At 52.3% G+C, this 23,476-nt stretch overlaps 2 protein-coding genes across 23 annotated transcripts in view; both read right to left on the minus strand.

Annotated features, from left to right (window-relative positions):
* The window catches only part of SFXN5 (sideroflexin 5), a 122,952-nt gene extending 113,036 nt beyond the window's left edge, over positions 1-9,916 (minus strand). For all 18 annotated transcript variants that reach the window (XR_014051484.1, XR_014051483.1, XR_014051482.1 and 15 more), the window contains exon 1: positions 9,811-9,916. Coding sequence is in view for 12 of the 18 variants with exons in the window: in XM_081482997.1 (XP_081339123.1) it covers positions 9,811-9,912 (102 nt within the window). In the remaining 6 variants the exon portion in view is untranslated. The remainder of the gene's footprint in view (positions 1-9,810) is intronic.
* Positions 9,917-11,607: 1,691 nt separating this feature from the next.
* RAB11FIP5 (RAB11 family interacting protein 5) overlaps positions 11,608-23,476 on the minus strand; it is a 40,267-nt gene continuing 28,398 nt past the window's right edge. The window contains exons 4-8 of one of the 5 annotated variants that reach the window (XM_081482973.1): positions 18,449-19,809; positions 17,794-17,935; positions 14,055-14,244; positions 13,625-13,768; positions 11,608-13,451 (exon numbers count right to left, since the gene is read on the minus strand). In XM_081482973.1, coding sequence (XP_081339099.1) covers positions 13,332-13,451; positions 13,625-13,768; positions 14,055-14,244; positions 17,794-17,935; positions 18,449-19,809 — 1,957 coding nt within the window. In that variant the 3' untranslated portion in view covers positions 11,608-13,331. Of the gene's footprint in view, positions 13,769-14,054; positions 14,245-17,793; positions 19,810-23,476 lie in introns of all 5 variants that reach the window. The other 4 variants (XM_081482970.1, XM_081482972.1, XM_081482971.1 and 1 more) reach the window with 4 other exon arrangements.

The following is a 23,476-nucleotide window of genomic DNA, read 5'->3' on the forward strand; positions in this document are numbered from 1 at the left end:
AGCTTCCACACCATTGCTAACTAAAACGGTGGCTTCTCTAACTTTTTATACATCAAAGGCCAAAACCATCCCCCAACTTACACACAGTGCTCAATCACAGATGTTCAGAAGTGTGGGCAGAGGCATGTGCTGAGAATACTCACTGCTGCATTATTTATAAAGGTGAATTGTTAAAATGACAATCCATTCACATGATGGAACACGGCACAGCCATCATGTTCCGGACAATGTTTATGACATGCAAAAAGCTTGTGATTTGTGAAATGCATGTAAAATGCATGATTCCAACTTAACAGGAGATAAACAGAGTGAGATGGATACTAAATGGGTAGCAAAGAGACAGGATGACACCCAATAAAACATACCAGGTTTCCTTAGAGCAGCGGACCCCCAACCTTTTTGGTACCAGGGACCTGGTTTCTCATGGAAGAAATTTTTCCACAGACTAGGGGTTGGGGGGGAATGGTTCAGGATGATTCAAGCATGTTACCTTTATTGTGCGCTTTATTTCTATTATTATGACATCAGCTCCACCTCAGATCATCAGGCATTAGATCCCAGAGGTTGGGGACCCCTGACTTAGAGAAGTGGCTGATTCCAGGGCTGAGGTAGGGAAGGAACACGATGTGACTGGCACATTTTGTTGTGCTAGAAAGGAACAAAGTGCCCCTCCCCAAAATGATGATGGCATGTTAGAAGGACCAATAAGATGCAAATGGACTCTGTGTGCCTCTGAGAAGCTCCCAATAGGGTTCACAGGGTATTCTGAAGGGACTGAGTCTAACCATGTGGAAACATCACACAAACCCAAACTGAGGAGCATGTGTAAAATAAATGGCCTTGTTCACCAAATATGCCAGTGCTGTAAAGACAAAGACTGAAAAACTGCCCCACATTCAAGGAAACTGAAGAGATAAGGCAACTGAACATGATGCGTGATTCTTGACTGAATCCTGGACTAGAGGGGGAGATGCATTCAAGGACATTGCTGAGACCAGTGATGAAATTGGAATAGGATCACAGCGTAATAAAAGGATTGTATCCATGCTAAATTTCCCGAATAACCACACTCTGGTTATTGCTACCAACTGAATATTAGTTCCCCTCAAAATTCATGTATTGAATCCTAAACCCCTAGGTGATGATATTTGGAGATGAGGCCTTTGAGAGCTGATTATACGAGGGCAGAGCCTTCATGAATGGCATTAACAATCTTATAGAGACACCAGAGAAACCCCTCGCCCTCTTCCACCATGTAAGAACACAGTGAGCTGTCTATGACTAGAATCAGCCCCTCCCCAGACACTGTGTCTACCAGTGCCTTAGTCCTGGACTTCCCAGACTTCAGAACTGGGAGAAATTAATTTCTGTTGTTTATAAGGCAGCCCATCTACACTATTTTTATTATAACAGCCCAAACAGACTAAGACAGAGATACAAGAGAATGTCCTTGTTGTTAAGGTTACAACGAAGTATTAAGGGATAGCTGAATAAAATCTACTCTCAAAAGGTTGAGAAAAAAATGCTGTGTGGACATACATGGCAGCAATAAAACCTGGAAATGCAGGTACTATTATACTATTTACAGATTGAAGATGTTCTTAGTATCATGTATATTCGTTATCTTTCCTGGCTTTATGACCACCTGTAGACAAAGAGCATGATAAAGGAAATGTGACAAATGTTAAAAGCTGGTGGATCTAAGCAAGGGGTATGTGGAATTGAATTCTTGCAACTTGTCTGTAAGACTGAAACTGCTTCAAAATTAAAAGTTCAAAATTACATTATTTAAAAAGCTATATGAAAATACATTAAAATGTTAAGAGAGATAGCCTCTGGGTAATAAGAATATGGTAGATTTTTATTTCCATATCTTTTACATTGCTTTTTAAATGAAAAAAAATCAGTATTATATTATGTATAATGTAAAGAAGTAATATTTTATTTTTAAAATATGCATTTAAATTAAAATACAGACTGATATATTATTCGATCATAAACTGCTGAAGGATGTGGGCTATTGGATGTTCTTTCTGTATGTGCCTTGGCTCCTAGCCTCGTGTCATACACCTAGAAGAAGTTCCATAAATACATCAGCCACAACATGAATGAATGGGCTGGTGAGCAGCCAACGCTCTGGAGGCTTCCTGGAGTGATGCAGCCTGGGCTGGACCTTGAAGGGAGGGTAGGATGTGAAAGGGACAAGAGTATTAGCAGTTAGCAGCCCAAAGAGGGAAGAGGATCAGCAGAGGGGAGGGCCCGGAGGAGAACGGACCAAGGGAAGCAGCTTCTTGAAGGTGATCCAGGAAAACACCCAGCCTCTGACTTGCCCTGTGGTCCGTCACTGTTTTCGTTCTGTCCCGGCCTGCTGACCCTGCTGTATCACTCTCCACCACTGCCACTGGGAGAGGGTCCTAAGTAAAGCATTTTGCTCCATACATGCCTACCAACCCCTATTGGACTAGCTGAGGGAACACTACAGCGAACAAGCCCACAAGGAGCTGAGATCATCAAGAGAGACAGACAAGTAAAGAAATAACTATAAAACTAAGTGAGGCATCATAACGGGCACTGGGGACACAGGTTATTTCTCCCTAGTGAGTCAGGAAGCTTCTCAGAAGAGCTGGGATGGGCGGATGGATAAATTTACTGAGGAGAGAAGGGTATCAGCAAGAGCTCAAAGGCATGCAGGTTCAGGTCAGAAATTGCATCTGGCTCCTGCAGTTTATTCAGTCATTCACCAGAAAGCTACTGAAGACCTACTCTGTGCCCAAGGCTGTGCTAGGTCCTGAGAATAAGCAAAGTTGACTGGCTGGGGGAATGAGGAATAACACAGTCAAAGTTATGCCCAGATTTCTAGTCAGACACTAATGCTTACTAACAAGGATGAGGAAAGCAAGAAGTGCATTGATTCAGTGGAGAGGAAGATAACAGTTCTGGGTTGGTTGTGTACACTTGGGACACTTAAGAGCCTTCCAGATGTAACTTTTCAATAAACACTTATACATAAAGGCCTGAGACTCCCTTTATGTGCACACATGACAATGTCCTAACCCAATCAGCCAAAGAACCTCCCCCCAACCCACCAGGGACAGACAAAGTTAGGCTTCCTGACTCACTGCAATGATGGAGGTCAGCGAGTAGAGGAACCATAAGGCATTTTGTCAAACCAGGGAGGAAAACTGAGTTAGTGCAGAATCCTGGGAAAAGGTAGAACAAAATTTAAACGAAACAGTACATTAATAGGCTCAAGGCAAAGCAGGGTTGTGGGGAAGACGTCCACATAGGTCTGCACTGAGAAGTAAACAGAGGGTTTTGTTTCTTGAAAACTATAAAATTCAGTTAAACATGGCATGGGGTGTCCAGAAACTCCTTATTTGAAGCCCTGCACTTGTATTAATTCTCTGAGTCAAAGTGCCAAAGACCCACCAATCAAAAGCAGGATGTTTCATTCCTACTGCCAAGTAGAGGAGGTCATTCAACACCTGGTTCTATTAATAGAAGGATTGAGCCATTAGCCATGGCAGTCACTGACTTTCAACACACCCTGAAAGGAGTTGAGGGCAGAGCACTCTGTGCTCTGGGAAGATTGGTAGAACAGCCCTTCAGGGAGTTAAGTACTTTTTTCAGGAGAAACTTTTTATGAACCTGGATTCTTACATCTTTCCATACTTAGAAAAGCACTAAACCCATTAATTAAGATACCTGTTCCTCACATATAGCAGCAACCTTCTGAGATGTGTGCTTGATTACACGTAACCCCTTTGCCGAAATCACACACATGCTGACCTCCCCCCTTACCTCTTCAGAGCTCTCTGAGAGGCTGCCTCCCAGACTATAGTCCTCAATAGACACTAAATAAACTCAACTCACAGTTCTTACATTCTGCGTTTTTGTGTTTGTTTGTCCTCCTTAATATTGACCCTACCGATATAAACAGCACGTGAGTGAGTGACAGTCGCTCAGCTGTGTCCAACTCTTTGCAATCCCATGGACTGTAGCCTGAGAGGCTCTTCTGCCCATGGAATTCTCCAGACAAGAGTACTGGAGTGGGTTGCCATTTTCTTCTCCATTTAAGCAGCAAAGTTCCCGGCAATCCACAACCTTGGAGAATGTGATTTCTCAGTGAGTACAAAAGAATGGCTACTCAATGAAGGAGGTGGCTGGGGCACCTCAGAGCTGAGTAGGCCTAGAGAGAAACACTCTTCTTTGTAGCTGCCATTATGTATCTGTCCTCCCAGCCTGATGCATAACATGGCAACCAGATCAGTTTTTATTTTCTCAACAGTTTATTATACAGGGTCTTTTTTTTTTGCCCTCCAAAACTGACTTTTTACCCCATCAGATAATCAGTGGATTTTTTTTTCCTTCCCTTTCTCTTCACCGGAAGAGTGAGTCAGTCAAGTAATTCCTTCCCTTTCCCTTCACAAGAAAGGTGAGTCAGCTACTTCTCAGCAGGGACTTGCGGCCTGCTGCTTCCTAACTCCCAGGCCTGGCCCAGGAGAGCAGAGCCAGAGAGCTGCCTCAGGAGCGGCGGCCCAGGGCAAAGGCCTGAGAAGAAACCGACAGCGGGCCTGTACTCAGACCTCTAATGACCACTCATCTGGATGAGGACTCAATACTCACTGAAGCTGTAGCCCAAAGGCAGAAAGCTGGACCAGCTCAGTAGTCCTCACCTGGTGGCACACTGACTCCCCTGCGTTTTCTAAAATCCAGGCTGTACACCCAGGGATTCAAATTCTATTGGCCTGGGGTGGGCTCCAGGCATGAGAGTCTGTTTAAAAACCTGCCCAGGTGATTACTGTGCAGCAGGGATGAGAACCACTGGACTGGAAGGTGTTGACCATCTCCAAGGCACAAACAAGCCCTAGGACCAGCCCTGCGAAACAGTCACTCTCTAGCCTATAGGACGTAAATGATTTAAAAACATAACTACCTGCAAGGCACTTTCACTTCAGAACTTCTTTCAGCAAACTATATGAGAAACTTCCCCATTGCCTCCTGACTCTCAGCCCACATAAACCTTTCCACCCTGAAGTGAAGATTGCTGGGCCCACAAGCTGCCCGGACCCCAGAGGGAGCCCTCAACAAGCCACCTGCTCTGTTCTCATAGGTCTTGGTGGATTTGGGGCCCAGCACACACACAGCACACCCATACCCCCAGTCATCTTAGCAGATAAGTGAGATTTCTGAAGGAACAAGGAAGTTTAAAAATAATAATAATAAAGCATACATTTCTGGATAGATTAAATCACAAATGGAAAGAATCATGTATGTTTTTTCCTGTGCTGGGGCCCCAACTTGCCAAAAATGGTGTCAGCCCTAAAGGAAGAAAAGAGTGGGTTCAGGAAAGGAAATGAGTAGAAAAGAAATAAAGGGAGTAGTCGGAGCACAGAGCTCTCCCATGCACTCCGGCCATTTCACCAGGTAATATGGGGCCATTGTTAAAAGCATGGACTTGAAGTTTACAGGAACAACAGGGGACAGAGGAGCATCTTAACTAATAGCACAGAGAAGCCTTCAGCCACATTCAGAATAGGAAAACTGTACAGGACAAACAACCCAGTTTCTTCAACAAATATTGGGTTGGCCAAAAGGTTTGCTTGGAAAACTTGAACGAACATTTTGGCCAACTCAATAGAAAAAAAGAGGGATGAACCAATAGATTAACATATCTCTCAAATATAATGTGTGGGCTTTGTGGGAGTCTGATTGAAACAAACCAATTATTTTTAAAACACAGTAAGAGAAATGTGAATAGTGCAATGGACTGAACGCCTGTCCCCATACCCCCAAAGTCATGTTGAAATCCTAAGCCCCCTCCCCCCACCTCAAGGTGATTATTTTAGGAAGTGGTATCTTTGGGGAAGTATTAGTGTCCTTATAAAAGAAACCCCAGAAAGATCCCTCCTCCCTTCTGCCATGGGAGGTTTCAGCTAGAAGATGCTATCTATGAACAAGAAAGTTGGCTCTCATCAGACAATGAATCTGCCAGTGCCTTGATCTTGGACTTCCAGCTTTGAGAATCGTGAAAAATAAATTTCTGTTGTTTATAAGCTACCCAATCTACATTATTTTGTTACTGCAGTCCAAACAAACTAAGACAAATAATGACTGGTTTGATGATATTAAGAAGTAATTATTTTATGTGTGTTAATGGTGTAGTGGTTATGTTAAAACTAATTTAAAAATCCTCTGATATCATATGAAAAAGAAGGCACTTCACCTCTGTGATATTCTCTCCCTAAAACCCATAACTGTCTCACCATGAGAAAAACACTAGACAAACCCAAACTGAGGGACCTTCTGAAAAATACTTGACCAGTACTTCTCAAAACTGTCAAGGTCATCAAATAGAAGGTAAGTCTGAAAAACTGTCATAAAACAGAGGGCAGACTGAGGAGACATGACAACTAAATGCAATGTGGGATCCTAGAACAGACGAATAACATCAGTGTAAAAAATAGTAAAATCCAACAGTCTGGAGTATAGTTAATAGTAATTCTGGTTTGTTTTTCTGACAAATGTACCATGGTAATCAGAGATGATGACTTTAGGGGGAAACTAGGTGAGGGTTATACAGGAATCCTGCTACTCAAATTCTGCACACATAAAATGATTTCCACTTTTAAAAAGTGTATTTAGAAAAGCTAACTTAAAAAGTCTTTTTTAGAGTTACCTATAGCAGGTAGAGTGAACTAATGGGCTTTGCATTAAAATAATGCACTGATTGGGGGTGGGAGGCATAGAAATGAAGCTGGCCTAACACTGGTAATTGCTGAAGCTGAGTGATGGGTACACAGGAGTCCACAGAAAATTGTCCTCAATTTTGTATGTTTGAAAATCTCCATAATAAAAAAGTTGACAATAAACAGAAAAACGTAGACTCTGGAGCCAGACTGCCTACTGAATCTGTCTCTTTGTGTGCCAGCTTTCTCACCTAGAATATATAGAATAATTGTCTCAACCTGTCTCACATGGTTGTCATGAAAATTAAATTGGTCAATACATGAAAAGGTTAGAACAATGCTTGGCTAGATTCATCATCTTATGGGGAGAAAGATGTTCACAGACCAAAGCCCATCGAAGCAAGCTTTCTCCACCCTCTGACACTGCTCAGAGCTCCTCCTTCCCCTGCCCCATGCACAGAGAGATCCTTGAGGAATGAAAGGAAGAAGGGTTCTGGGGGACTCCAGGGAGTAAGGAAAGACTCTGTCCAGTCTTGCAGAAAGTGGTGTTATTGGTTAGTGGATTAAGAGCAGTGTCCCTGGTGTGGGCTCTGGGACTGAACCCTGGATTATGAACCACTCAGGGTTCAAGGGGCTGAATGCCGCCAGTGTGGTTAGAAGCAGGATTCCAGGTGATGGATGGGGGTTTGACTGGAGGGCAGCAGGAGTGGGCCATGCTGGCCTTTGGGGTCTTCAAAATAGAGGTCTTTACCTCAGAAGCAGGGGAAGCCACTGGAAGGTGTTTAAGAACACGTGTGTTGGGGGAGGGTGCAGCATCACCTGATCAGACCTGCACTGTTGGGACTCTGCCATGCGAAGAGGAAGGGATTGGAAGTGGGCCAGAGTGCAAGCAGGGAGACCTGGTAGGAAGCTGCTGCAGTAGCTCAAGAGATCAGTGAATGGGAGCTCAGTCTAGGATTCCAGCAGTGGAGACAAGTGGACCTGAGAGCTATATGAGATGAAAATCCTGTTTGTATTTAGAGGGTGAAGGAGAGGAAGGCAAGTACACAGGGGACTCCGGGTTTCCTGGAGTCAACTTGGTGGCAGTTTGGGCTGCTTGCACAACCAGGGAGTCGTGTGGGAAGGGCAGAACTCAGGGAAAGACAGGTTCCTTAACGTGAATGAATATCACATGCATTGTGCTTTACACAGGTCACTAGGCTGGAGGAGAGCTGCTTCAAAAGCAAATATAGCAAACACTTGCTGCCTTCGGGAGTGGTACCAAAAAGAGGTACCAGCAATGGCTGCCTCGACAGAGTGGCCTCAAGTATGTGTTTACTTCTCCAGCAGTGGTAACAGCAATGGGTTCTGTCATTCGGAGCCACTAGGAGGTTCTCAATATCTGTGTGTGACTGTCCCAGGACAGTTGCTGGAAAAAAAATGAACCCATAAATTAATTCAGCACATTACTATGTGCTGAGCCCCAGCTCAGGGTAGGATGGCGACAAGCGGAACTGCAAGAGCGGCCCCTCCTCTCAGAGTGTGTTCACCAGTGTTGAGGAGCACCAGTAATCACACAGAGGAGTAGGGATATTAGAGGACCACAGGGCAGACTGCAGCAAAGGCTGACTTATGAGGATTCCACTTGGGGTAGTCAAAGAGCTGGACAGGAGGGGTCCCATCAGGGGATACGGGAAAGAAGGGAGGAAGTGTTTAAAAGGAGGTGGGCCTGAGTCTTGTAGGACTAGTAGAATGTGGGGTTGGGGAGTGGGGAAGGGGTCAGCTAATGAAGGGTCACTCAAGTCCAGGCACAGGCACCCCAACAGGCCATTCCGGGTGGCACCTTGCACTGGCAGGATGACATCAGTCTCGCCTCAGATACTTGCATGCTGAGATGGTTTATTTTTTAAAGGAATTAAAGTCTTGTTTAAAAACAGTGGGGATATTTTCTCAGAAGGCTCAAAAGCGCAGCTCCTTAATTAGCAAAGCTCAGTGCACCGCTTTGCTGGAACCAGTCCCTCTCCCACCAACATGATAATAACCAACCAATCAACCACCCCACCGACCGTGGTACAACTTTCTTTCTTTCTTTCTGCAAACTTTTTTCCATCCACCTCCGTGGCGCTACCCTCGCCCCCCAACCCCAGGCAAGCCTGATTCACTTTAGCCAAGTCTCTTTGCCCCTTTTCTTAACAAAGTCCATTTCCTCAGCGCTGGAGGCAGCAGGGACCCGGGTATGCGTTGTAGGAACGGTCCCTCCCAGGCTCCTGCCCGGGCAAGAAGTCTGAACTGCGGACTCTTTCTCCTGGGCCGAGGGAGAGGAAGAGACGCCCTGTCGTGGGGAGAGGAGGGTCCGAAGGAAAAGAACGACTGTCACCGTGCTCCGAAGAGCCATATACGGTCAGACAGAGACGAGCGCTTCGTGGAGGTCGCAGCGGGTTAGGGGGCTGGGGTAAGCTCCCGCGGACGCGGACCCTCCGAGCTTCCGGGATGACACAGCGTTTCCTCTGCACCCCGGCTCTCCCCGCACGTCCTCACTCCATCCCCGACAGGGCACCTGTCGGCCGACTCGCTGCATCAGCAGAGGGGACAGGGGTCGCCAAGCGGCGGGCACCCCTCGGCAGACGGTCCTAACCCATCCCCACCGCGGACCTAGCTTGGGGTGGAGAGCTGGGAGCCGGGCAGCTCGGAAAGAATGTGGGTCACCAACCGGGGGAAAAGTTAGAAGGCATCTCGACCACGCCAACTTTTCACCTAGGGCCGGATTCGAACTTTCCGCCTGGAGTTGGCGGCTGCACTGCCCAAGCGACCCTGAAGAAGCAGCTTGGATCCCGGGGCTAGAATCCCCGGCCGCGGCGGGTAGTGTCCAATCACAGAGCGCCTCTGGCAGGAAGGGCTGGAGGGCGCGGGCGATTGGGGAATGATGGCGCCGATGGCCAATAGGGAGCCAAGATATTAGCCCTCGCCCACCTCACTGACCAATGGGAAAAGGGTGACTGGGGCCGAGGTCCACCAGGCAGTAGCTGCAGGCTCCCTGGTGGCCGCGGGTCGGAGACCCTAGGGCTAAAGAGGCTTTTGGAGAGGAGTTTGCTCGCCCTCCCTGTGCCACCCACCGACCCTCAAGCCACAGCCCGGTCCTCACCTGCTGGAAGCGGGGTTTGCCCAGCTGGAAAGGCGGTGCATCGGTCGAGGCATTAGCGGCACTAGCCGCCGCCGCCGATGCTGTAGTCGCTGTATCTGCCATGGCCACTGACGCCTGCAATCTCCGGCCCTTTTAAAATGTCCCTCCTCGGCCCCCGCCACAGCTGCCTGTCCCGATTGGCCATAAACTACCGCAGCAAGCTGAAGGCGCAAAGGGTTGTGGGGAGTGTAGTTTTTCTTGTCTCGGAGCTTGACAACCCTAGACTGCAGCGAGTTCCAACGACTCAGACTGGGTCTGGGTTCCCGCCGCTAATTTTGCAGGCGTCGGCAATCGGAGAAGAGGGCGCGTGTACGTCTCTTAAGATCTCAGTAGGGGTCAGTCGGGCGACCCCTTGCTGGTACTGCCCCTAGAATTTTGAGTTGAAGCAATGGGCGTCGCCCCTGGAGCTGCCCCAGAAGGACACTACTGATAATGGGTCCGACCCTTGGACCAGATGGGCAAGGACTCCAGACGTAGTAGGGAAATCTTGGAAAGCTTTTTATGAAGAATCGCACTGCAGAATCTTCATTCAGGTCCTTCTGTCGCCACGCTGTCCCTTGCCTCTTGCTCTCCAGTCACCCTGATTCAGCTCCTGGTGCATTCTGGGCGCTCGTCGCCAATGACCCAGAAGATTAACTTTTGGCCTTCGCCTAACGCAAGCTCTTTCTGGCTTCAGCCTAAATATTGCGTTTGCCGATCCTCGCCCTGCTTGGGCAAAATCTGCTTACATGTTCCTATCAGCCAGCACTTTCCGTTTGCAGCCCTTGCATTTATGATTATTTATGGTTTTGAGTATCTGCCTTTTCTTCTGTGAGGTCCACAGGGCAGGAGTTGTAACTTTGGGATTCATTGCTAAATCCTCAGTGCTGAGAGGGCTCACAGCAGGGACTCAAATATCCTGTTGCTGTAAGAGTTAAAACAGCAGGGGCTTAAGAGCCCTGGCAGCCTTCTCTTCCTCTGGCCAACAGAAGATCTCTTCTGGGTCCAGTTCCAGGGCAGGAAAAGAATTGGGATGGGGAAGGGGAGTTTCAGAAATACTTAACAACCATCAGGTACAAGGACTTTCCCTTAAGCAAGAGTACCACCAATTGTCGAGCAAGGCACCAGCAGGGATAATAAACACACTCATGCAGAATAGACTAGCAGATTCCCAGCTGAATTATCTGGTCAGTGAGCCAGACTAGGGGGAGGACTATGGGAAGGACAGAGGGAGAGCTGCCTGTTTTGCCCAAGAGGGCAGTAGAAATGTTTGGTTTTGACCTTAGGAACTTCCCTCCCTGCTGACCAACTCTGAGTCTCCTCAGGCTTATGGTGAAGTGCAAGGTTGGCTCATGCCTTTTGGACACTGCATGATCTACAGCAGTCAGTTCCTCGTCCACGTTAAACCACAAGAAACAGATTTTTTCCTAGCTGTGGAGAGTCTTTTTTGTTTTAATTTTTTTTTTCTTGTGGAGAGTCTTAATTGGCCATGAAGAACCATTTGTATCTTGGATCTGTATCTCATCCTTCCCTACTAGACTAGGTGGCTTGCGAGTAGGAATCAAGTCTTGAAATTTCCCACATTACTCAACAAGTATGGGTAACCTGGGAATGAGAAAAGACTCAGCCCAGCCCACTGGGCAACGCTGTACTGCTGCCCCTGAGGTCAGGGCAGGGGCAGTATCATCCGAGAACCCCATCATCTTGATTAAAGGCTGCTTTCTTCCTGAAGAAGCCTCCTTCATATGCCTGTCAACAGTAACACAACAGAGCCACCTAGAGTATGTTAATTTTTTATTCATCATAAAGTGCTCAAAACATGAAGAACAAGCTCTTTATAAACAGGCGTTACAACTAGGAAGACAAACAGCAAAGCAGTATTGTGCCTGCTCCCTGCCCACTTCACCTGCAGCTCTCCTCCAAGTTGTGGCCAGGAGCAGAAACAGCCACAAGAACCCTGGGTTTCAACTCAAAACTCTTTTAAAGAGACCTCTGCCCTGGGCATTTTGGAAGCCCACAACCAAGGGTGAGCGGAAGACCAGGGTCAGGACTGGGACTGAATAGAGCTCAGAGGAACATAGAGTGGAGGAGTAATCCCCCTCTTCCTGAAGTGACACCCTCAGTGACCCCTCAAAACATGACCAAAATCTTGAGCACCCATTGACACTCCTCAGCTTTGACGAGTGATTCTTAAGGTAGATGACATGACAGGGGCTTTCCCCCATGTGTGGGGCTCCTCTGCTTCATCCTGGCAGAAGGAAGACGTCACCCAGACAGCACACCCCTTCCCATGGCTTTCCAAGTGACCCCACAGGCTGTCTCATGAAGAAGAGGTGGCCACAGAGGAGCTCTCATGTTTTCAGTGAGCCAGAAGGATCCCCTTCAGCACCTCCACACCCCACAGAGTTTGCTAAGGCAGAGTGCCCCCAGCCACCAAAGATTTCCTTGCAGATGCCATGGGGAAGTCTGTCATGTTTTCTGCAAGCAAACCAGAGGCTGTGTCAAAGGATAGACACTTTGTTTCAAAGTGTACTGCAGCGAAGCCAGGCAAGGACATGGGGCAGAAGGGACAGGCTGGTCAGCAGCTAGTGGATGAATGGGAGGGCAAGAAAGGCTTTTTCCTAAGTATAGGTAGGGTGGTACCTCCCACTTCCAGAACGTGGTTTTTATCCTAAGATCCTCCTCAACTGGGAAGGTGGAGGAGATGGCAGGGAGATTGTGGGAGCAGCAGCAGCTTGGCCAGACCCTTAGCTGGAATTAATTCTACCAGAAGGGGCAGAGCATGCAGCAGCGCTGCCCTACCCTCCTTTCCCACTCCCAGGCTCCCAAGAGATCCAACCCCATGTGCTCAACAGGAGGAAAGGGGAACACCAATTAGGAGGAGAGGTCTACATCCAGAGGCTTTTGACCCCACCCACAAAAGGCACATTTTAATTGGTTTCCAAAAGTTCAAACTCTGCATTAGCAGGGTTTTGGTATCTAGACAGGCAATGAGAACAGAGCTGGAGGCTTGATCCCCAAACATAAGCAGCCCAAAGCCCGGAGGTGAGTGAGGAGGCGCTCTCCCAACTCTGGTGCCAGCTCTCCACACATTCACACGTGACACTCACTCGATGCAAAAGTCAGAAGAGGAGGGCGGGGAGTGGCCTCCGTCTTCTCCCTCCACCCATGCTGCACTCGCTCATGAAACAAGCAGACTTGGACATGGCAGAGAAAGACTAGACCATGAGGCTCCCTGCTCCCGGGGGAATGGATGTGAGGTTGAAAAGTAGGTACCCTGGTTGCCCACAGCTCACAGACACCTGGGCAGCTTGGTCCCTGCCACAGCCCCAATAATACTAGGAGCCCTCCATAGGCTGGAGGGAGGTGGAGAGGACAAGGGTTTAGCTGTGGAAGAAATGGGGGTAATAAAGTATGTCCCAGGTACCACATCAAATTGGAGCTCACCCTGGTTTCATGTTGAGGGCTAAATTCTTTGTTCCAATTCCCTGGAGTCCCCATGGCTAAGGGATATGAGAACAGGCAGGTGGGAAAGACCCAGAGCTCCCAAAGACACACAGGTGGTCCACAGAACTTGATGGTGCCAGTGGGAGTCCACAAGGCCCCCTTTCCAGCAGCCCCAGCTGAGGGAGAGAGGGGGAACAGGGTGGGACTTAGTTCAGCGGGAGGGAGGGAGGGAGTAGCCCTGTGGGATAGCAGGTCTGCGCCAACCCTCCGGGAATGGGGGTGAAGGGGGCTACTTGGGGGGAGCAGGGGGGATCTGCAGCAGCGTAGGCGAGCTCTCCATGATCCGCACCAGCAGCCGGTCGATGTAGCTCTCCAGCTCCTGCACATGCTCATCCCGCTGGCTCAGCTCCCGCTCCCGCTGCAGGAGCAGGCCGATGAGCTCGTCGTGGGTCAGGTGGTAGTATTTGGCCGACTGGTCCAGCACACCCGAGTCCTGAGGCCAGACGGAGGGAGTGTGGGCAGGAGAGCCTCGGGCCCGCCCGCTCCCCTACCCACAGCCCCGTTTCCCAACCTCGGCCCTAGGAGCTGCCTCTGTCCCCAATGCCAGGGACAGCCTAACTGGCTTCAAGGCTCTGGTCAAGTGGGGCCAGGGGCCAGGTCTGCTTCTTGCTCCAGCCTGCCTGGCACGCCTCCCTCGCCCCCAAACCTCGAGATGCCTGGCATCTCTTCAGAGTACCACATGTCTGGTCTGAAACCCCAGGCACCCTGCTGGACCTCACCTTCAGCCTCTTGGCATCCACAGTCTGGCCAACCTGGGGGGCTGGAACCACAGGCTGAATGCTGCCAGAGGTGACTGTCTTGAGCTTCTCCAGCCCGCTGCTCAGGGCTGTGCTCAGACTGGAGCGGGACTGCTTCCGGTCAGGGCTCCCCTCCACTGGGGCAGTGCTGAGGGGCTTCACGGGGTGGGGACTGTGAAGACAGATGGGAGATGCGTTACCGGGAGGACGAGTGGCACAAGGGAGAAGGGGCTGCCACCTCTGTGGGGCCAGCAGGGCTCACTGCCTGGCGGCCCCTTGCCCTCACTGCTCTCCACCTCCCACCACCTGCCCCTCCCCACTTCCCTCCCTCAGACCCATCCCTCTTCACAGAGACAGCCCAGGCTGTCCCACAAACTTCTTTGAACCTAATCCGTCTTGAGCCTTTAATCCCAGAGCCCCCACCCACCCAACTCCCTCCCTCCCTCCTCTTCTCTACTGTAACTTTTCTCTAGGTGATGATCAATCCTCCCAGTTTTTTAATTTTCCCAGGACAGGGGATTCCCAGCATGTAGGTCTTTTAGTGCTAGAACCGGAAAGACCAGGCAAACCTGTGGTGCTTGGTCACTGGCCTACCTCACTCTACTGGTTGCTTGCTATCAGCATTTATACAGGCCTGAGAAACACTCCCTCGAGCTTGTCTGAGCTTGTCTTTGTCTAGCCGTCCCCTCTTAGTCATCTCCACCTCCTCTTCCTTCTCACCAGCCTCTCCAGAGCATGTGGACTGCATTCTCTCTGTAAGTTCCCACTTTTGGTCGACTCCTCAACCCATTAGGACAGCGGCCCCCACTGGACTGTCACAAGTGTTCCTGCTGAGGCCACCGACCCCTCAGCTCTCGCCTCACTGACATCTCTGTGGTCCTCCCCTTGCACTGCTCACTTACTCTTCCTTTGGGCTGCTCCTTCTCCCTGGCTGGAAACCCAAAACCTCTGTCTGGTTTCCAGACACCTGACATCCTTCCCAGTCTCAGCTGAGGGTCTGCCTCTCGGTTCTCTCCCCAACCCCTGGCTCTCCATCTCCAGCCCAGACTTCACCCCTGAGCTCTAGACCTATGTACACAGTTGCAGACTGGCTCCTTCAGGGTCCACACTTGCCTCCAGCCTGACTGCCCTTTCCTGTGCTCCCCGGCAGAGAGCATCAGGCACCATTAGCTTCTTATGGCTACAATCAGAAACCTAGGAAGCCCTCTGAACGCCCTCCTTCTACTTCAACCTTGACAAACATCAAGCTCTGCTGCCTTCTCTCACACTATCCCCTCCCCTCCAAGCCAGCACTGGGTAAGCCTTTTCCCAGCCACATCCAAGTGCCCACCTCCAACTGCTCCCCCATCCGCTGTGGATGATGGTCTCCCCTCCCCGGCAGCTCCCTATCAAACTGTGTGTGTGCCCAGTCGCTTCAGTCGTGTCTGATTCTTTGCGACCCCGTGGACTGTAGCCCGCCAGGCTCCTGTGTCCATGGGATTCTCCAGGCAAGAATACTGGAGTGGGTTCCCATGCCCTTCCCCAGGGGATCTTCCCAACCCAGGGATTGAACCCAGGTCTCCTGCAGTCCTGTATTGCAGGCAGATTCTTTACCACTGAGCCACCAGGGAAGCCCCTATCAAAGTAAGAAGACACAATCTCCACCACAACCGGGCGTCAGGTCTGTCCTCCTGCCTCGACTCCCTCTGTCACTCCAGCCAGAGGAAAACACGCTCTCCGTCCCCTTCAGGTTCTTACAAAAGCTGTTCCTCTGTCTGGAACACTGTTCCTCTGCCTGTTGGCCTGCTAACGCCTGTTCATATTTCAAGGCTGTGCAAGTCCATTTCTTCCAGGAAAGCTTCCAGATCCTCCCCATGCTTACTGGGGTGACTCTCCTCGGAGATCCCCCAGTACCCGGTACCTGTCACAGGTACCCAAACTGCAAGCACTAGCCTCCAAATCAACTCACCTGCCTCTAGGGCACCTCTCAACATTTTCACTTACTTCACAGAGGATTTGGACTATTCAGTGGGAGGAAGCAAAATGGCTTAGTCCAAGGCCCTGACTACCACTGAAGGGAGGCCCACCCAGCCCCAGAGAAGCCAGCTCTGGCACTCAGGACAGGGCTGCGGATTCGGTGTCAACCCAGGAGGAGAGGCAGAGAGCCCAGGCGGGGGCAGACAGTAGGGAAAAGAACACATCCAGCCCGTCCTGCCCACGTAGGCATTCACATGAGGAGGAGGATGTAAAGGCAGCTCTCAGGCCACCGAGGGGCTGTGCCACAGGAGGGGAGGAATACAAGTGGGGCACAGAAACACCCTGAATGGGGGCTTGGAGTCCTGAGCCCTCAGTCTGGTTGTCCCCTACGTCTGAGGGACCCTGGACCCCACAGCTCTCACAGACTCCATTTCCTCATCTGAGAAATGGGGACAGCTTTACTTGGCCCATCCACGTCATGACGTAAGGAGCATGCCAAATACAGACGTGATGCCAACTCTGAAGAGAATAAAACTTCCAGAAAGTGGTGAGTATAATTAGAAGTGGTACTGGAATGTGGCAGAGCCAGCTGAAGATGCTGTCATCAGAGCAAGGAAGCTGTAATCACCTCCTCTCTCCCACCTCTGGGATCAGCATCACCACCTCTCATCGGAACAGCCGATGGGAGAAGCCGACTCCTTCCCACCCACTTCTCAGAAATCAGCACTGGCCCTCTGGGGCTTCCCTTCCCTGGTTCACTTTTGTCTTCTGTCTGGATTAGGAACTCCTTGGGAATACAGCAGGAGTAGTGTCTTTCATCTCTGTTCAGTGGCTGACACACAGTGGACACTCAGTGAAATTGGATGACCAAAGGTATGAGCTGGTGGGCTGGGGGCCTCCCAGAGGCCAGTGCTAGAGCCTGTGCCCCCTGCTACCCACCCCTATCTCTTCACTCAGCTCTCCTAGAGTGCTAGACTCCCTCTGAATTTTGCTGCTCCTGCTAAGTCGTACACCATTCCCCACAGTGACCTATCTCTGCAGGATTCAGCTCTGGTCACCCCTCACCAGGCGCCTGGTGAGGTCTTGGCCTCATAATTCTCCCAAACAGACCAATGCCACAGTGACCACAGCCTCACAGGCATCCACTGTCCTCTCAGCACAGTCCTAAGCACACTGGGACCACCCCGTGAAAGGCACAAATGCAAACCAATGAGGCACCTGCTGGAGTCAGAAAAAAACAAACCTTTTTTCTGGGGGTCATACACAGGGAGCATCTTGGATTTTCTTTTATCCCCTACAGGTATTTTGGCTCTTCTCTCTGACCCCAGTACCAGCCCCTCCCCTCTAGTCTCTGCCTTCACAGCCTACTCCCCCAAGCCTGCCTTGGAGGACATGGCCCCCATCTGACAAGCTGAACTGCCCCAGTGACCCTTGTGCTGAGAACCTAAGCTCTCATCTCTGCTCCCCTGCTGGCCCATATCATTCTCCCCACTCCATGCCTCCCCTCTTCACCTTATCGTCATCATCCCCCAACTCCTGACCTATGGGGGGCACCTGCTGGCCCAAGGTCCCAAGAGGAAGAAGCAGCCTCCGAGCCACCATCATGGAAGGCTTGTGTCTCCAGAGCTCTGGGGTAAAGGAACCCTTCACCCACCCCTGAAGGGGCTGAGGCAGGAATGTGAACACCTCAGTCCTTGGGCCGCTCTGCCCCACCCCCACCCCCACCCCCTTTCCTCCCGGAGAGCGTTTTCCGGTGGCCGCTCACCTGGCACTGGGCTGTGGATCCTCAGCTGGTCGTGTCTCCTCAGCTGGTCGTGTCTCCAAGGGCAGAAGCGCAAGCGGGGAGGCTGGGGTGCCTGCAGCGTGGTCCTCCCCATGTGGGGTGGGGGAGCTTCCAGTGGGGTAGGCTGGCTCCACGAGGGGTAGGGAGGAAGAGGTCAAGGTCCCGGCTCCAGGCAGGGGAGAACACGGAGCGCTGGGGCCCCCATGGCGGTGGCTGGCCCCGGGCAGGAGAGGGGGTGGTGGGAAGGCAGGGTCTTGGGGGGTGGGCAGCTCTTCTGGACCAGATCGGATGGAAGATTCCCTGGACCCTGGAAGGGATGTGGATGGGAGGCTGGGGGGATCCTGGCTCCCCTGAGATGTGAAGGGGTTCAAGGCATCCTCCTCTGAGAGCCATAAGTCAGCCTGTCGGAGGCTGCCTGAAGGGAACCCAGGCCCCTCTCCTACTGGATCCTGGCTCTGGGCCTCAGGGTCTTCTCTCTTTGGAGTCCCCCACATCTGCTGACTCTGAAGAGCCAAGCTCTTTGAGTAATGGGGTGTGGGGGCAGGGCCCTGAGGGCAGCTGGTGGGCACAGAGAGGCAGGGCCCAGACACCACGGGAGGGCTGGCATCCTCTGCTAGATCTTCTGGGCCTGGCCCACCTGGCGCGGCTCCAGAGAAATGGCTGTCAGACTCCAGCTCGGGCTTCTGGGCCTCCTCCTCCTGCTCGGCCTCCTGGGGACCAGCGATGGGTGCACTTGGGATGACATCTTCTTCTCCCATCTCTGACCCCCTGCGACTCAGCCCCCCTACCGCCTCTTCCTTCCTCTCCTTCACTGCCTCCGCCTTCTTCTCTTCCTCCGCTGCCGCCACCTCCTTCTCCTGAGAATCTGAGGGGGTGAAGAGACGTGGTGGCTTGGGAGGTGGTGTATGGGGCTGCAGCCCCTGGTCCAACTCCCACTCGGGCTTGGGCTCTGAGTCTGGCTCCAGGGCGGGCAGCCCCCCGCTCCTCTGGGGGCTCACAGGTTCTGGTGACTGTGGCTGCATCTGGGGAGGAGGAGGCAGCTCATCAGACCCCCCCTGCAGGACCGGTGAGGTAGTCTCCGCCGCAGGAGAAACAGTGACAACATCCCACGGCCAGGAATCGTCCACTGTATCGAGCTCGTGGAAAAGCTGGCTTCTACCTCGGCAGGTCTCCTTGTCCTGGTGGGCCTCAGGGGCACTGTCTGGGCCAGGAAGCCTCTCCCACACGCTGATCACTTCTGGGGAGCTAAACAGAGATGTCGCACTGTCTGCCGGACTCTGCCCTGCTTCCCCTCCTGGGGCCGGCAACTCCCTGTCTGCTCCGGAGTCTGAGGCTCCCGGGTGCAGCCGAGCTGACGCGGGGGGCAGACAGGCCCCTTCTGACCCAAGGGTCCCTGAGTCAGCCACACTCGTGCTCGGACAGTCCAGTCCCAAGTCCAGAGGAACTCTGGGCTCCAGCCACATGCTGCTCCCACCTTTTTCTCCTCCCCCAAGGTCCCCCTGGGGCTCAGCTGCCTTCATCGTCATGGCCCCGGGGCCTGGGTCTTGCAGCCCAGCCGCCTCCAGCCCCACTCTTGGTGGGGCGAGGATCTCACTCCCGGCCTCTGGACGCAGCCTGCTGGCAGCAAAGATGTTGAAAGTGTCGTCCCACTCAGGCGGGGCTTTCCCAGGGGAGGCCAGGGGGGTGGGGTTGGCCCTCGAGGCACTGGGGAGAGAGGGAGCAGGTGAAGGAGAGTTTAGTGCTATGTCGGCTATGAGTTCCTCGAAGAAAGGGTTGCTCTGCAGGGAGGTGAGGAACGGGTTGGTGAGACCCGAGAATCCAGATGGGGTGGCTTCGGGGATGGCGGCAGCGGCAGCAGTGGCAGCAGCAGGGGAGGCAGCTGCACAAAGGTTAGTGCTTAGCAGGGGAGCAGTGGGGGGGGCTGGAGCACAGGGGGAGCAGGGGTGGTGGTGAGGAAGAGCAGCCAGGTCAGATTCTACCTGAGGAGACACGTCCAGGCTGTGGAGGGAGACAAAACCGTGAGCCTCCTGGTTAATGCCAAGACTGGAGAGGCCCCTGCTGAGCACCATACCCCGCCCCCCACCTGCCTGGGAAAGAGGTGCCACAGTGCTACGCGGGCTGGGCTCAGGGACGCAGGCCCAGGGACAGAGGGAAACCCCCAGCACGTACATGATGAGGCAGCCCCCCCAGGATGAAGGTGCTGGACAGAGCTCATCTGATCCTCACACCAACCCCGAGGAGCAATACTCCCATCTTACAGGTGGGATCCCAGCTACGAGCCCATGCTGACAACTACTCAACGCCAGACTGCCACCTGAAGAACCAACTAGAAAGTACTTTACCTCTCTTTATGGACTAAGAAAAGAAAATACCGGCTGGTTGGGACAGGATAGACAGACCAGAGAAAAGCCAGGTGCAGGTATGTGGCTGGACGAAGTCAGGACTAACAGAACCCACCCGGTGCCTGACCTTCTGACCTCTGAAACAGCCTGGGTCCTCCTGAGCCCTGGCGGAAATGGAAGGTGACGATGGGGCTGTTATCAGACGCGACATGGTATCAACCAGACAGAACCTTCTGTTGTGGCCTTCTCGCTTCTGGGAGGGGTACCATAACCAGCCAAAGAGGATGCGACACTGCTGAGGATGTCTGCTGCCAGGCATCCACCTGGCCCGGCACCTGGCAGGCAGCCTCTCACCGAGGACACCGGCGGGCCAGACTTGGAAGTGACCCCGCGGGGGGAGACCAAGCCTGGGAGGTGGCAGCAACATCAACTCTAGATGTCACCAGGGACCTCCTGGGGTCCCCCACACAGATCCCTGGCTCCCTTGGGAAATCCACTCCCTGATGATACACTTACATTAACCAAGACACTTGCTGGCCTTCAGGTGCCCCCTCCGGGCTCTTCTTGGGGGGAGTACAGCCTGCGCGTATGCCTTATCTACGGCATGCAGCTGACTTGAGGGGATGGGAAGGGACAGACTCTAAAATGAGAGCTCTTGGCTTCCCTGGGACACCCCCAGGACACAGACAGAAGGCCAGAATGATAGCATGGGGAAAAAGGGGGGCCTGACACCCCCATTTTCAGCAGTCTGACAATGCCCTGCAGCTCAGCCCACCTGTCAGACCCAGACCTCAGTGGCCTCGCCTGCTATTTTGAGTGCCATCTTCCATCACCCCAAGGCCTAAGACCCCCATTCCTTGATCCCTGCCAGCCCAGATGGAAACATCCTGAAGGACCCCTATACATCTGTCTTCTCCATTCAAGCAGCTCCTTCCCACGGGGAAATGCTGGGGACGAACTCTGAGGTCGCAGAGGGCAGGCTTCAACAGTCAGCCCACGAGGAAGGAGGGCGGGGGTAGGAGAGGCACCGACAGAAAGAGGCCCAAAAGTCTGGAGCCAGGACTCTGCCGGGAAGCCAGGGACCTGGAGGAGGTCCCATGGAGCCGGGCAGAGGCCAGGGGCAGGTAATGGGAAGGAGTCCAGCTCAACCTGCAGCACAGGAGGCCTTCCCAGACAGGCTGGAGTCTATCAGCCTAGTCTCAAAGGTGGGACAGTCAGATCCCAACCCCTGGGCTTCTCTTAAGAATCCAGCTTCCAGAGACTCTTCTGAGCCTGTTTTTGCCCTGTAATAACTCCAGGCTGTGGAGGCAGGTGGGGAGGAAAGGGTGGGGGGTGGCGTAAAAAGTCCTGTCTTCTCCCACCTCACCAGGGCTTTCCAGAACCGCTCTGCCTCTATAGTCAAGACATGGTAAAGACACTGAAAGAGGATCCTGGGCCCAGAGTTCCCTTCTCCCTTCCTCCAGAAATGTCTACCTCAGGGGCCAAGAGAGTAAAGTACAACTACCACGTGGTCAAGACCCTGCTCTCAGCCCATCCCCACCATTGGAGCACCTACTCCAGGTACAATACAGCCTAACCCTGCTAGCAGGCCTCGGCCCCCAGGAACAGGGCTGAGAGAAGCTGAGCCATCTCTTCCCAGTGCCCTTGATGACAAGTGGTCAGAGGGGTCTGATGGAAGCAGCTCCATCAATCATTAAACAGCCCCAAGCTTAACTCCACATCCCTCAGCCCCAGCCTGGCCCCACTCACTCGTGCAGTCTTGCAGCAACCTGGCGGACTGTCAGAACCACAGGGTAGGAGAGGGCAGGGGAAGAGCTGGGAGCCCCAGGCTCAGCTGGCAACCCTCCCTCCACTGGCTCCCCAGAGGGGCACACGAACCCGTTGGTATGGAACCAGCAAATGGCTTTCCCTAGAGGAAGGAGCCCCAGGTACAAAGCCTAGCTAGCAGCCTCCCCAGAGCCAGCACTTCACCAGTTCATCCCTCTTACCCAGTAACACGTCCTCCCTGCCCCTATGCCTCCGCTTGCTCCACACCAGGTGCACATTCTGAAAGTTCTCACTTTAAAAAGTCCCCTCCCAGGAATTCCTTTGCAGTCCAGTGGTTAGGACTCCACGCTTTCGCTGTGGAGGGCCCAGGTTCAATGTCTAGTCAGGGAACTAAGATCCCACAAGTTGTGCAGCCTGGCCAAAAACAAAAAAACTCCCCTCCCTACCACTGCACCTGACACAGATCAGAGACACGTTGCCGTGTGGGGCTGTCTTTGCAGGGTATGCTCTGAGAACAGGGCCCACTATGCCAACCCAGCACACTGCTGCCCTGCTCCTCCTGACCCCCACCAAGCATTGAGGCTTCAACATATACTGACTAATCTTCTCCTCCAGGACCAAAAGCTGGGGAAAGAAATCAGAAGTCCAAGGGTCTCTGCCCCTCCAGCCTGAGAAATAAAACTTCAGGGCCTTAGTGTTGCTTCAGGAACTTTACAGCAATTGGATGAACCCACCACTTAACACAGCAATCGTCTGCTCACTCTGACAGGCCCCCTCTTCTTAAACACAGCCGTCACTGGGTGACTCCCTACAGCACGAGGAGGACACCTCTGTAGCTAGGGGCCAGGCTGCACTGGTGGACGGCTCTTCCTCAGACTGAGACGAGCCGTGTGTCCTTGTTATTTCCATGCGCTGGTCCCAGGGGGCATGTAGATCTACAAAGGCTCTCCCCCAGACACTCCCTGAAAAGGCCAAAGCCAGCCTTTCAGGCATTCCCACCCTAGCCAGCGTGCCTTCAGCCAGCACCCCCATGAAAAGGCCAAAGCCAGCCTTCCAGGCATTCCCACCCCAGCCAGCGTGCCTTCAGCAAGCTCCCCCATGACTCCATCTCCTGGCATCTGTCTAACAGGTACCCTGATGTCCAAGAAACATGACAAGACACCCTCTCCCTTCATCTGGGCAGTGAGGTGACCCGGGGAGGGGGGCAGGGGGCCTGTATGCTACAAGTAGGGAGACCATAAGAGTTATCTTCCAAATCAGAATATTTTTAATATAGTAAAGGGGACTATGCCAGGAAAACAGGCACAAACAGGACTTAGGGATACATTACCTCTAAGTCACTGGCACATGCCACAGTTACGCGTTTACACCACTGAGAATGCCCCTGAGACCCCGAGCACACTCCAGGTTCATCAAGACCTTGCTGTTCACACCTGGTGAGGGGCTGGGGCTAATGCAGAGACTGCTAAAGACCACCATAATACATATGCCTCTAGGCTGGACCATGAGTACTCTCAATTAAAAAAAAAAAAAAAGTTTTTATATAACACCTGATC

Source organism: Giraffa tippelskirchi, chromosome 4 (assembly GCF_054371585.1).
Source record: "Giraffa tippelskirchi isolate mGirTip1 chromosome 4, T2T-mGirTip1v1.2.pri, whole genome shotgun sequence".
Lineage (NCBI taxonomy): Eukaryota > Metazoa > Chordata > Mammalia > Artiodactyla > Giraffidae > Giraffa > Giraffa tippelskirchi.